Genomic DNA, 15,361 nt, shown 5'->3' on the forward strand with positions numbered 1-15,361 from the left:
TCCCCTTGGCCCTACTGTCTTAATTTACCAGTTACTCTGCTTCAACAAGTTGTCTGTCTTCCCCTTTGCTTTCTCATTATGTGACTCTTTCTTGTCCTCTGTTTCCAACTGCAGCTTGGTGCCTTTGAGAGGCTTAGCAAACTGCAATCATTACTCAGGTGAATTATGGTAGCTGAGTACTAGCCAGCTTCCCTGCTGCCAGACTGCACTATGAGAACATCCAGCATCAATTTCTTCTTCCCTTGATTACAGTGATTATCATCATAACAGGCTTTGCTCTGAAAACTTTGATTTCTTCCTAGAAGCTAATTTATCAAATCTAAATTCCTCTGCTCAGTTTTACCTAAAGCCTTATCCTAGCTATCCCCCTGTAGTCAGCCTTTATTCATGCCAAATAAATGAGAGGTAACACAAGATAGATCTCAGAGCCTGAAACCAACTCACCTGAAAAATGTCTTTGCTATTAACAGTCTTCAAGGAAGTTCCCACTCAGAACTCAAAATTATGTAAAATATAAAGAAGTTGGTAAATATGGGAGAAGTTTAAAATAAATTTTAATTGTTGCAATAGCAACATTTTTCCTTCTTATTGTCCAGAAAAACAAAGAGAGAAAGAGAAATTGAAATTGAAGCTGAATCTGACTCCCACAATTTATGTAGGGCTTATGTGTACTTCCATGACCTTGGGGATTTTGACCCTAGAGAATCTTTAATGAAGTTTTTTTTTTTATCATAAACTACAAATTAGATTGAATGATCTCCCATATGTCTTTTTTATAAGGAAGCAATTTCTTCTAAATCACTGGAGAGGATGCTTCATCAAGCCAAGCCTACCTTATCAATTATTTTTAAAATGTAATTATATAAAATATACAAATTGATGTAGAAAATATGATCACTAAAGTAAACTGCAAATGGAAAAAATAAATAAGCTAAAATGCAACTATTCAGAGATCATTGCTGTTAACATTTCCTGTGTGATTTTTCTATCTATTCTATGCATAATGTGTGTGTGTGTGTGTGTGTGTGTATAAATAATATAACTTTTATTATGCTTTTTTCATTTCACATAATCATTATTGTTCTTGGAAACATTAATGTACATTTTTTGAAACCAATGTGTTATCTTCCATATATGAACAATCTACCCTTTCAAACTTATATTAACCTAATGGAATAATATAATCTCTTTGTGTCTATACATCTTTAAAATGAAAAATATATATTTTAGAAGCATGTTTAGCTCTCTAAAGCTACTGGTTACCAAACAATCCATTGGTCTCACTATGCCCAAATACCTCCCAATTAGGCTCATGTAAATTCTCCCTGTGCCTTTAACAACCAATTCACCATTGCCACACACTCTAACAGAAACCCCTAACATAACAGAAGCAATTTTCTTGATTTATTTTTATGGTTTACACTATTATAAATATCCCCATCCCCCCTTTGACCACCTCCACCCAGCCCCCACTGTGCCTTCTCTCTGGCCATCATCACATTACTGTCTGTGTGTATGGGTTATGTTCTTCAGCTAAACTCATCACCTTCTTTCATCACACTCCCTTTCCATTCCCCCCTCCATGATTCCTCTCTCCTCTGAGATCAACAGAATCTATTTATCATGGGGAATAGAACTATTTGTTGTAATGGCATGGCCTTGCTCCAGAATCCTAGTGGGTCTGCATTGTTGCTCCCCCCATAGGATTGGCTTGAGTTCCACACTGTGTCTGTTTCTCATCACTGACACCTCTACACCCTGGACCAGCTATGGACCCACTTTCTGTACCAGAGTGACTCAAAGCTAGCAACTTTCTCTGTTACCTGGTATATGATCATTTTATGCTACCTGACAAATTACCATCTACTCAGTGGCTTAAACTATTGATAATACACATATTTTATATCACACTTTCTGTAGGGCAGCAGTCTGGGCATCACTTAACTGGTCTTTCTGGACTCCATAGGTTGTCATTAGGTTACAAATTAGGTGTCAGCTATACTTGTAATCTCATATGAAGATTAGCTAGAGAAAGTAGAACATTGTTTTATTTAATTATGTTTACCAGTCAGCAGAGGAGGGTGTGCACAGCCTATTTGGAGCAGGGATGTACTTCACATGCTCAGCTTGAGTGATAAGGGAGACTGTGCTACTGGATCCTATAGAACTACTACATTAGGCTACTCTACCAAACCTGAGAGGGATAGAAGCTCTACCTAATACATAAAAACAAACACAGGGAGGCTGCCAAGAGTGAGGAGACAAAGAAACGTGTCTCAAATGAAAGAAAAGAACAAAACTCCAGAAAGAATAACTAAACAAAATTGAGACATGCAATCTTCTAATTGCAGAATTCAAAACACTGGTTTTAAGGATGCCCAATGAACTTAGAAAGACCTCAACAGTATAAAAATAAATAAATAAATACCAACCAGAAATGAAGAATATATTAACTGAAATAAAGGACAATGGATCAACATTAGAGTAGATAGAGTTAAGTACCAAATCACTAATTTTTAATATAAGGAAGTGAAAAACACCCAATCAGAACAGGAAAAAGAAAAAAAGATTTAAAAAATGAGGCTAGCGTAAAAAGCATCTAGAATTATAACAAGTGTACCAACATTTTGCATCATAAGAATGCCAGAAGGAGAATAGAAGAGCAAGAAATTTAAAACATATTTTTTAAAAATAGTGACAATAAACTTCCCTAACCTGGTGAAGAAAATAGACACAAGTCGAGGAAGCACGGAGAGTCTCAATCTTTATCTTAATTACATCTTCAAAGAGCCTCTTCTCAAATAGTGTCACATTCTGGACTTCTGGATGGGCATGGATATTTGGGGGGACATTATTCAACCTACAACACTTATGTCACATCACTTATAATTCACACTGAAATGAACAGAAATCAAATTATCACATCAGTGGTTATTCCAAAAGATTTAAAATTCTGGTGAATTGACTAAGTCAGTGGTCGACAAACTGCAGTTTGCCTCTCTGTTGACTAACGAGTTTATGCCGACCACAGGACTAAGTAATTTAAATCATCATCTCTACTAGAAGCACTGAACAATTCTCAATATAGTAAATTAAATTCCTCTTGGAAATATAAATCTTCAACACAATTTTATTGAGTGATAAATTAACTTCCTGACACTCTCCTTCACAACTTTGTTTCTGAGGCTGTATATCAGAGGGTTCAGCATGGGAATTACCACTGTATAAAACACAGAACCTACTTTGATTATGAGCCTTGAGTTTTTGGAGTTGGGTACACAATAAAGGAACAGGAGAGTCCCGTGGAAAATGGTGATGGTGGTCAGGTGGGAGGCACATGTGGAGAAGGCTTTTTTGCGCCCACTAGCTAAAGGCATTTTTATGACAGTAACAACGATGAAAACATAAGTAGTGAGAATGATTACCAGGCTGCTCACCTCATTTAATAAGGCCATAGCAAAGCAAAGCACTTCGCTGATGTATGGATCAGAGCAGGAGACAGAAACAATGGCAGAGTGCTCACAGAAAAAATTATTTATGATGTTAGACCCACAGAAGGATAATGCCTGCAGAAAACAGGTGAGTGTCAGAGAAAATACTATACCCAGGGTGTAGGGGCCAGCTACTAGTGATGCACAGAGCTTTTGGGACATGACTACCGTGTACAGAAGAGGGCTACACACTGCCACAAATCGGTCATAGGCCATCACTGCCAACATGAATGTTTCTGCCACCGCAAACAAACAAGCCAAGAAGAACTGCATGATGCATTCTGGGAAAGAGATGGTTCTCTCTTCCACAACCAAGTTCTCCAGCAGCTTGGGTGTAATTGTAGAGGAATAACAGAAATCTACAAAGGACAAGTGGCTGAGAAAAAAGTACATGGGGGTGTGGAGTTGGGGACTGGTCCTGATGATCATGATCATGCCCAGGTTGCCCAGCACAGTGACCATGTAGATGATCAGGAATACAAGGAACAGGGGCACCTGGAGACCCAGAAAATCTGAGAAGCCCAAGAGAGTGAATGTGGCTCCAGCACTCCGATTTCCTTCCGTTAACAACATGGTTGTTGCTGGAGAACATCTGAAACAGTGATAAAAATAACAACAATGATAATGATGACAGTACATTGATATACCAGTTACCATTTGGCAGGCACTGTGCTAAAACATTAAGCTAGATTAACTTCTTCTTTATCTTTATTGTTGAAAATATTACAGATGTTCCCTCTTTCCCCCCATTATTATGCTGAGCAAATAAGCCAGTCAGAGGAAGATAAATATCACATCGTCTCACTTCTATGTGGAATCTAAAGAACAAAATAAACAATATTAATTTTCATCTCCAAACAGCATTGGAGGTGAACATGGTTCTCTATGAAGAGATGGTTCTGTCTCCCACAGACCATGAATTGAACCATAATGTCCAACCTGAGAATCACAAGAAAGGTAGCATCTGTGAGTCACCACAGAATTTTCAAGCTCTGAAAAAATAATGGATATTGAAAGAATATAATCCTGTATATTATCAAACTCTTGATTAATCCATCCTGAAACTATAATTGTCTTAGTAGCAACCTGATAAAATAATGAAGTTACATCTTTGACATCTTATTTCCTCACACATCTGTTTTCTTTCCTACATTACATGTTTTTCTCACATACTGTAATATTGATGCTATCCACATACTGATCTAGATTCCTTATTAATTTTTAAATGCCTATTATTTTTTATTTCATAATTTTATGCCCCTTGTGACAACATTCCAAAACTTGTATTTTCTACATGAGGAAAAGGGAATCAGCAGGCAAGAGGAACTAATGACAGGTCAGCATAATTTTAAAAGCATGGTTTTAAAAACGTATATTTAAATTCAGTTTCAGGCTTTGTCATTTACTGTGTGATCTTTGGTGAATTACTTGAATTGTCTATGTCTCAACTTCTTTATCAATAATATTGACATGGTAATAGATATTTCATAGGTGTGTAAAAATTAAGTTAGGAAATGATATTAATATACTGAGCACAAAAGCTGGTAATCATGGAATCCAGGAGCTGTAGGTTTCTCTATCCTCATCCATTTTTATCATTACTGCTATGGCTAATTGGTATTATTTTGAAACCCTGATTTTTTTAATCTAAGAAACAGATGAAGTATAGAAGTGGGCAGCAATGAGTATCTCGGTACAATTTGAAATGTCAAAGTCTAGCTCAGCTCTTTCCTGGATCTCTGCTTGGCCCTATTGTCTTAATTCACCAGTTACTCTGCTTCAACAGGTTGTCTCTGTTTTCCCCTTTGCTTTCTCCATATTATCTGAGGCTTTCTTGTCCTGTTTTCAACCCCAGTTTGGTGCCTTTGGGAGGCTTAGCAAACTACAATCATTACTCGGGTGAATTATGGTAGCTGAGTACCAGCCAGCTTCCCTGCTGCCAGACTGCTCTATGAGAGCATCAAGATCAATTTCTTCTTCCCTTGATTACAGTGATTATCATCATAACAGACTTTGCTCTGAAAACTTTGATTTCTTCCTAGAAGCTAATTTATCAAATCTAAATTCCTCTGCTCAGTTTTACCTAAAGCTTTATCCTAGTTATCCCCCTGTAGTCAGCCTTCTTTATTCATGCCAAATAAATGAGAGGTAACACAAGATAGATCTCAGAGCCTGAAACCAACTCACCTGAAGATTCTGGGTTTTGCTATTAATAGTCTCCAAGGAAGTTCCACTCAGAATTCAAAATTATATAAAATATAAAGAAGTTGGTAAATATGGGAGAAGTTTACAATAAATGTTGCAATGGCAACATTTTTCCTTCTTAATATCCAGAAAAACAGAGAGAGAGAAATTGAAATTGATTTGAAAACTGAATCTGACTCCCACAATTTATGTAGAGCTTATGTGTACTTCCATGACCTTGGGGATTTTGACTCTAGAGAATATTTAATGAACTATTTATTTTTTATATCACAAACTCACAAATTAGATTGAATGATCTCCCATATGTCTTTTTTATAAGAAAGCAATTTCTTCTAAATCACTGGAGAGGATGCTTCATCAAGCCAAGCCTACCTTATCAATTATTTTAAAAATGTAATTATATAAAATATACAAATTGATGTAGAAAATATGGTCACTAAAGTAAACTGCAAATGGAAAAATAAATAATAACCTAAAATGCAACTATTCATTGCTGTTAACATTTGCTGTGTGATTTTTCTATCCTTTATATTCATAATGTGTTTGTGTGTATGTGTGTGTGTGTGTGTGTGTGTGTATAAATAGTATAACTTTTATTATGGCTTTTTTCATTACACATAAAATAATCATTATTGTTCTTGGAAACATTGATTTACTTTTTTGAAACTAATGTGAGCAATCTACCCTTTCAAGCTTATATTAACCTAATTGAATAATACAATCTCTTTGTGTCTATACCATCTTATAAATGAAAAATATTTTTAGAAGCATGTTTAGCTCTCTAAAGCTACTGGGCACCAACCAATCCATTGGTCTCACTATGCCCAAATACCTCCCAATTAGACTCATATAAATTTTCCCTGGGATTTTGATAACCAATTCACCATTGCCACACTCTCTACCAGAAACCCCTAACACAACAGAAGCTATTTTCTTGATTTATTTTTATTGTTGACACTATTACAAATATCCCCATCCCCTTTTGCCCACCTCCACCCAGCCCCCACTCTGCCTTCTCTCTGGCCATCACTACATTATTGTCTGTGTCTATGGGTTATTATGTTCTTCAGCTAACCTCATCACCTTCTTTTATCAAGTCCCTTCCTCACCACAACACACCCCCAATTCCTCTCTCCTCTGAGATCAACAGAGGCTATTTGTCATGGGGAATAGAACTATTTGTTATAATGGCATGGCCTCGCTCCAGAATCCTAGTGGGTCTGCATTGTTACTCCCCCATAGGATTGGCTTGAGTTCCACACTGCATCTGTTCCTCATCACTGACACCTCTACACCCTGGACCAGCTCTGGACCCACTTTCTGCACCAGAGTGACTCAAAGCTAGCAACTTTCTCTGTTACCTGGTATATGATCGTTTTATGCTACCTGACAAATTACCATCTACTCAGTGGCTTAAAATACACATATTTTATAACACACTATATTAGGGCAGCAGTCTGGGCACCACTTGGCTGGTCTTTCTGGACCCCATAGAGAGTCAATAGGGTACAAATTAGGTGTCAGCTAGAGCTGTAGTCTCATAAGATTAGCTAGAGAAAGTGGAACACCATTTTACTTAATTATGTTTACCAGTCAGCAGAGGAGGGTGTGCACAGCCTATATGGGACAGGGCTGTACTTCACATGCTCAGCTTGTGTGAGAAGGGAGACTGCTACTAGATCCTAAAAACCACTACATTGGGCTACTCTACCTAACCTGAGAGGGATAGAAGCTCTACCTAATACATAAAAACAAACACAGGGAGGCTGCCAAAGTGAGGAGACAAAGAAACATGTGTCAAATGAAATAATAGAACAAAACTCCAGAAAAAATAACTAAACAAAATTGAGATATACAGTCTTCTAATTGCAGAAGTCAAAACACTGGTTATAAAGATGCTCAATGAACTTAATGAAACCTCAATTAGTATATATATATATATATATATATATATAGCCAGCCAGAAATGAAGGATACACTAACTAAAATAAATGACAATGAATCAACAGTAGAGTAGATCGAGTAAAGAACCAGATCAGTGATTTTTAATATAAGAAAGCAAAAAACATCCAATCAGAACAGCAAAAATAAAAATAAAAAGACTTAAAAAATGAGACTAGGATAAAAAGCATCTAGAATAATACCAAAAGTATACCAACATTTGCATCATGAGAATGCCAGAAGGAGAACAGAGAGAGCAAGAAATTTTAAACATATTTGAAAAAAATAATGATAGTAAACTTCCCTAACCTAGTGAAGAAAATAAACATACAAGACCAGAAAGCACAGAGAGTCTCATTCAAGATGAACTCAAAGGCCCACACCAAGCCAAGACACATCATAATTAAAACGCAAAGGTTAAAGACTAACAGAAAATCTTAAAAGCAGCAAGAGAAAAGAAGTTAGTAATCTACAAAGGAGGTTCCATAAGACTGTCAGATGATTCATCATCAGAAACTTTGCATGCCAGAAGAGATTGGCAAGAAATATTAAAAGTGATAAAATCAAAAACCTAAAACCAAGATTACCATACCCAGCAAAGCTACCATTTAGAATCAGGACTGAAAAGAGCTTCCCAGACAAGAAAATGCTAAAGGAGTTCAACACCAAACCAGTGTTATATGATATGTATATGGTGTACTTTAAGAGGGAGAAGAAAAATATATATCAAAAATATGAACAATAAAATGTCAACACACACACACACACACACCACACACACACACACACACACACACACACATATATATATATATGTATATATATTTGAATATACATATATATTTGAATATATATATATGAATCTAAAACAATAAACAAATAAGCAAAACAGAAACAGACTCATAGATGCAGAGAATATTTTGGTGGTGGCCAGATGAGAGAGAAGGAGGGAAGTTGAGGAGATGGGTGAAAGGTGAAGGAATGAAGAAGTACAAATTAGTTGTTACAGAATAGTTATGGGGATGTAAAGTACATCATAGGGAATATAGTCAATAATATTCTAATAACTATGTATTGTGTCAGATGAGTGCAAAATATATCAGGACGATCACTTAGCAAGTTATATAATGTTTAATCAGTGTGTTGTATACCAAAAGCTAATATAATCATGTCAATTGTATTTTAAAAATAAAAATTATTTTAAAACAAAATAAAATATTGACACATTAATCAAGTAATAGGAATTTCTATTATATGACATTTAAATTTATTTTCTCAGAAAAAAAAATGGTTCGCTATCAGAAAATTCAAAAAAAGTAAAGTGTCATATTAAAATGTTCAAGAGTTAAAATGAAGAAAAAGCAGCTTAGTTTAACACTCACCCAAAAATAAATAAATAAATAAATAAATAAATAAATAATGAAAAATTGTCAATCAGGGGGAAAAGGTTCCACAAACACATAGCAAGCAACATTTTAAATATAAAATATTCAATGCTTTTCTGTGACATCAGAAAGTCAAAGATGCACAGTTTTACTATTTGTTCAACATTACACTGAAGTTCACCAAAGCAAAAGGAAAACGTAAAAGAAATAATATAGGAAACAGAAAAATAAATACCTAGTCAGAGATTATATAGTGTGCATTTTGAACATCCAAAATAATCTATAAATTATAAAATTACTACATTATAGGCTGTCATGCTCACATCACCTCAAAAATCCCATACTTCAGATGGCTTAAATTGAACTGAAATTTGACCTGGACAATCACTTGGTCATGTATACTACCACAGAAAACTTTATACTCCAATTTTTTAATTAAAAACTTAGTTTAAGTAATCAGAGCTTTTGTCCATAATATAATTTGTCATGTTAAAGTTGTTTTACTAAATATTAGGGTGAACAGATGTTGGAATATCGATTGCAAGCTTACCATAGATTCATGTACTGATTTACTAAGGAATAACTCTTAACAATACTCTCAAAAAAGAAATAACTAATATTCTAGCTTTACATTTATCACAGGACAATTTGGTGTTGAATAACTTCTTGACTGTCTCCTTTACATCTCTGTTCCTGAGGCTGTATATCAGTGGATTCAGCATGGGGATGACCACCGTGTAAAAGACAGAGGCCACCTTGACCATGAGCCATGAATTTTTGGAGTTAGGAACACAGTAGAGAAAAAGAATGGTCCCATGGAAGATGGTGATGGCAGTCAGGTGGGAGGCACATGTGGAGAAGGCTTTGTGGCGCCCCCCAGTGGAAGGCATCTTCATGACTGTGATAAAGATGAAAACATATGACGTAAGAACGATCATCAGGCTGCTTACTTCATTGAATGTGGCGATAACTAAAATGATCTTCTGGCTAATGTAGGGGTCAGAACAAGACACAGAGACGATGGCAGCATGCTCACAGACAAAGTTATTTATGATATTATTTCCTCTGAAAGATAATTCCAATAGAAAGTAGGTAAGGGTCAGGGAACACACAATACCCCAGGAATATGATGCACCCACTAACAGGGAGCAAAGCTTGTGAGACATGACTGCCGGGTAGAGCAGAGGGTTACACACTGCCACAAATCTGTCATAGGCCATCACCGCTAACATGAATGTTTCTGTCACCACAAACATGCAGGCAAAGAAGAACTGTGTGATGCATCCTATGAAGGAGATGGTTCTGTCTTCCACAACCAAGTTTTCTAATAGTTTGGGTGTGACGACTGTAGAGTAACAGAAATCAACAAAAGACAAATGGCTGAGAAAGTAGTACATAGGGGTGTGGAGTTTGGGATTGATCTTGATAACCATGATCATGCCCAGGTTCCCCAGCACAGTGACCATGTAGATGGCTAAGAATAATAAGAACAGGGGCACTCGGAGTTCTGGATATTGTGAGAAACCCAAAAGGATGAAAATCACGTCAGCGCTCTGGTTTTCTTGGTTCCTGTGGACAAAACAAGAAAGTTGACTCAGAGAAATGAGAAACAAAATTTGGATAAGGCAGGTTAAAATAAACAAATGTGGAGAGATGTAAGTGAATATATAAAATGTTTTGGAAAATACTTTGCTTTCATTTGCTATATTATTTTAGAAGCTAGATTTGATTATATCACAGTTCTAGAGTGAATATGACATTTGCGCAGGTAAAATAATAAAGGAAGGTAGTTGAAAGAGGAAGAACAAAAATAGAGTTCTCTGTTATATTTTAAATGCTCAGACTCAGTATCCTCAGAGACAATTAGCATCATGAGAAGGATCAGTCTAGCTTTTTAACTGAATATGAGGAAATACATATCATAAGTTTCTATAATTTCTTCCCTGCCTAAGCAATTTAACAAGGAGAAGTTAGAACTCAAAAGAAAATTAATGATTTAACAAAATGATCATTACAATTTTTCTTTTTTTCTCACTGTTGTTGCTAGAGCTATTTCTAAATTTCCCTTTGGGATAAAAGCTTATAATAATACTAAAGAAGTTAGACTTGCCTATTAAATCAGGATCACTCTGTAAACTCACAATGCACAGAGATATATCTTGAGTCCTACAAAACAAGTTATCATAAAAACCCCATGGAACCTAATCTTCCTGAAGTAGCATAAAATAAGGACATTTAGAGGGGAAAAGGATACAGTGGATTTTTTTTAATGTCTTATGCTCTTCCAAAATGCTTCAACTGCCTTTTTCTGTCATTATAAGCAATTATTCTCAACACCATTTCCTGACTGCTGACTTAAACCTAACATGGAACTAAGCATAAAGGCAAAGTCATTCCATGTAGAATTCTACAAAATTCTAGGTCTTATTATGAGCTGAAATTAAATACCCCATAGTTTTCATTCAGTTTTCACACCTTTCTCCTCCATGATCATAGGCAGCACTGAAAGGTTTCCGGCATATATAATCGTACCATTCACATCTCCTTGTACCTTTCCTTCTTTAATTGTTTCTTTAAATTTCTTTTATTTAATCCTTGTGGTTTGATCTTCCATCACATTTATTATAATTTTCTGAATATATTTTTCAACATCACATAAAACTCATTGAATGCGAATCCATAACTGAGCACATTTTTGCTCACTTTTTACAAAATCTATATTTATTCTCTATGGTTGTTGTAAAAATGCCTGGACATCTCAAGGTTGACAAGGAAACAGTCATCATCAAAGATAAACATACCAAAGTGTTCTTCTATAGATGATTGGATAAAGACGTGTTGCATATATACAATGGGCTACTACTCAGCCATAAGAAAAGATTTAATACTGCCATTTGCAACAATATGGATGGTTCCTGACAATATTATGCTAAGCAACATAAGTCAGAAAAAGTTAAGAACCATATAATTTCACTCATATGTGGAATATAAAACTGAAAACAACAAATGAACAAACAAGAAAAATAAATAAAAACTCAGACAGAAGAGAGGGATTGAGGGGTAATAAAGAGTAAATGGGGATCAAATAAATGGTGACATAATATCTGACTTTGGGTGGTGGGCACACAGTGAAATATACATATGATGTTTCATAGAATTGTTTACTTGAAACCTATAAAATTTTATTAACCTATATCACCCCCAATAAATTTAAAGAAAGATAAATATAATTTCTGATATATATTCATCTCATTCCTATCCACATTATCTTTCCACGTGTGTAGCTTTTCATTCTACCTCCTGCCCTCTGTATTTACACTATCAGACTTGGGGCCAAAGTTCACAGTCCCTCATTTAGGCCCATGAAGTGTCAATATGCTCATTAACTGAAAGTGCTATGCACCCTCTTTGCCTTCTTTCCAGGGACATCTAACCTGGAGTGGCTTTCTCATTTTATAGGTACTCTGTGCTCAACACTGTTATAGGCATTTTAGAAAGCATGCATTATAAAATATGAATCTCACCCTCAAATCTGCCTTTTCTGAGAATTATCTTGAGGAATTATATATATATATATATATAATTACAAATGATAATAACACAACATGTAATTCTTCTTTGTCATTAAAATTAAACCTTATGCTTATAAACAGAAGGATAAGAATATTGTGATCAACAAAAACTGAAACGTTCCTAGTGATGTAGGTCAGTGAATATTCAAACACTTCCAGTTGGCTAAGTAGGTATCCTGGCAGTTAGATTGCCACACACACGTGTTTCCCTCCTGCAAAGATTACTTCTTTCAAAAGTGAAATAAACTAAGATTGAATAAACTCACCTGAGTGCAGAAGAATTTGACTTATTCATTTGCTAAAGCTGCTTTGCTAAAATTAATGAATTCCAGGAAAGTTCCTGCTGAGAATTCAACTTTTAAAAATATATATATGGCAACAAACCTGTGAAAATATTAACAGGGGTCTACAGTATGTTGTAATATTTAAAGGAAATTTTATTTCCTCTAATCTTTTGTAAATAAACTTAGAGATGACAGACAGAAAGGGAAATCAAAAAGCTGAACCCTAGCACCAAGCAGTGTGACACTTATATGCCACCCAGACCTTAGGGATGTTAGCCCTGGAGAATATCATTGGAGTATTGCCGTGGAGACCACAGAGCAGTTAGATGAAGTAATGTCTCATGTGATATTTTGGTTGCATATAATTTATTCTAAAGATTGGGGAACAATTTCATCATCAACTTTAACCTATTAATCTTTTAAAAATGTTAAACCAGAATTAAAACGTTTTGTCTTTAAAAACTATAAAATACAGAAACGTACAATAGAAAACTCAACTACTGGCCCAAAATTTAGAAAGAACTATTGTTAACCCTGCTTCTATTTCTGGTTTTACCTCTCTACATAAATACATATTTATTACTGTGTACCTTGATATAAAACTTACACAATAAGTATCATATTATTGTTATACTGCCTACTATCCTTTCCTTAACATTATACTGTGAGCTTCATTTTCCATAAAAACAATTTTCTTAAAATAGTACAGTTTGCATTACTCTTCTAAATATGAGCACAAAGATACTCACTGCTTATATTTATTATTGACGTTGAAAAATAACATTTATTGAATAAAGGACTTAAACCTTAAACGTCAGACAGGAAACCATAAAAATCTTAGGAGAAGCCATAGGCAGCAAAATAGCAGACATTTGTTGTAGCAATATCTTTAGCGATACAGCCCCTAGGGCAATGGAAACTAAGGACTAAATAACCAAATGGGACTACATCAAATTAAAAGGCTTTTGCACAGCAAAAGAAACCATCAACAAAACAACAAGAAAGCCCATTGCACAGGAGAACATATTTGCCGAAGTTATCCCCGATAAGGGTTTAATCTCCAAAATTTATAGGAACAAAAGAAAGATAAACAACCCAATCAAAACATGGGCAAAGGACCTAAATAGACACTTTCTCAAAGCAGACATACAGAAGACCTCTGCCAAGAGACATGAAAACATGCTCAAAGTCACTAACCATCTGAGAATGCAAATCAAAACAACCATGAGGTACCATCTCACACCTGTCAGAATGGTTGTCATCAACAAATCAACAAATGACATGTAAACACTCCACAATTGGATAATTATAGAGAAACACCTGGAGGTCCTGCTGCTTCTAATTGTCACTGTCCCATGGTAGCTGACAGCCATATGCAAAAACAAGAAGCAGTCATCACTCTGGATGATACTAACCACGGGGCCCTAAAGTAAAGGCATTGTATATGCACCCCTATGTTCATAGCAGCACAATCTACAATAGCCAGAATTTGGAAACAGCCTAGGTGCCCGTCAGCAGATGATTGGATCAAAAAACTATGGTACATCTACACAATGGAATACTATGCTGCCATAAAAAAGAAGGAATTCTCATCATTTGCAGCAACCTGGATGGAATTGGAGAACATCATGCTGAGTGAAATAAGCCAATCAATGAAAGAGAAACAGCACATGACCTCATTCATTTGTGGATAATAAAGATCATTATAAACTGATGAACCAAAAGATAGATATAGAGACAGTAAAGCAACAAGAAGATTGTCAAATTTCAGCGGGGAGGGGAGGAGGATCTGGGGGAGATAATACATCAACTGAAGGACTTGTATACATGCATATAAGTACAACCAATGGGCATAAAACTCTGGGAAGGGAGGGGATGTGTGGGAGGGAGGGAGGGGGGCAAAAAGAAAAAAATCAATAAAATATGTAAAAAATTAAAAAAAATAAAAAAATAAAAAAATAAAAATGTAAAAAAATAAAAATAAAAAGTAAATAAATAAATAAATAAATAAATAAATAAATAAATAAATAAATAAAGTAAAGGCATTGGAGTGCCCTCGGTGGTCATGGATCTGTCTCTCACTTCAGCAGTGTTTAGAAGGAACAGACCTAGGGGCTTCCTCCCCTTCTTCCAGCCTCCAGCCACTCTCCAGTGTCTCATCCAGTCACCACCTTCTGAAACCAGCCAACAAACAATTTTTCCTACCTTAACTCCTTATTGCCGAACAACCATGAGCTCCCAAATTTGTCAGGATTATTCTACTGAGATGGAGGCTGTAGTCAACCGCCTGGCCAACCTGCATCTGCGGGCCCCACACCTACCTCTCTCGGGGCTTCTATGGATGATGTGGCTCTGGAGGGTGTGGGCCACTTCCTCTGGGAGTTGGCGGAGAAGAAGCGAGAGGGCGCTGAGCATCTCTTAAAGCTGCAAATCCAGCGCCATGGTCGCATTCTCTTCCAGGACGTGCTGAGGCCTCCCAGGAT

General features: G+C 35.8%; 1 protein-coding gene across 1 annotated transcript; it reads right to left on the reverse strand.

The window, feature by feature from the left end:
- Nucleotides 1-3,119: 3,119 nt before the first annotated feature.
- Nucleotides 3,120-12,889, reverse strand: LOC311627588 (uncharacterized protein; the record flags this gene model as incomplete). Its single annotated transcript, XM_084894093.1, has 4 exons — nucleotides 3,120-4,083; nucleotides 8,067-8,073; nucleotides 9,654-10,591; nucleotides 12,861-12,889. The coding sequence occupies 4 exons, from the start codon at nucleotides 12,887-12,889 to the stop codon at nucleotides 3,120-3,122; spliced, it is 1,938 nt and encodes a 645-aa protein (XP_084750219.1).
- Nucleotides 12,890-15,361: the final 2,472 nt, after the last annotated feature.

This window comes from Pipistrellus hanaki (genome assembly GCF_964339955.1).
Source record: "Pipistrellus hanaki genome assembly, chromosome: 9".
In the NCBI taxonomy this organism is placed as follows: domain Eukaryota; kingdom Metazoa; phylum Chordata; class Mammalia; order Chiroptera; family Vespertilionidae; genus Pipistrellus; species Pipistrellus hanaki.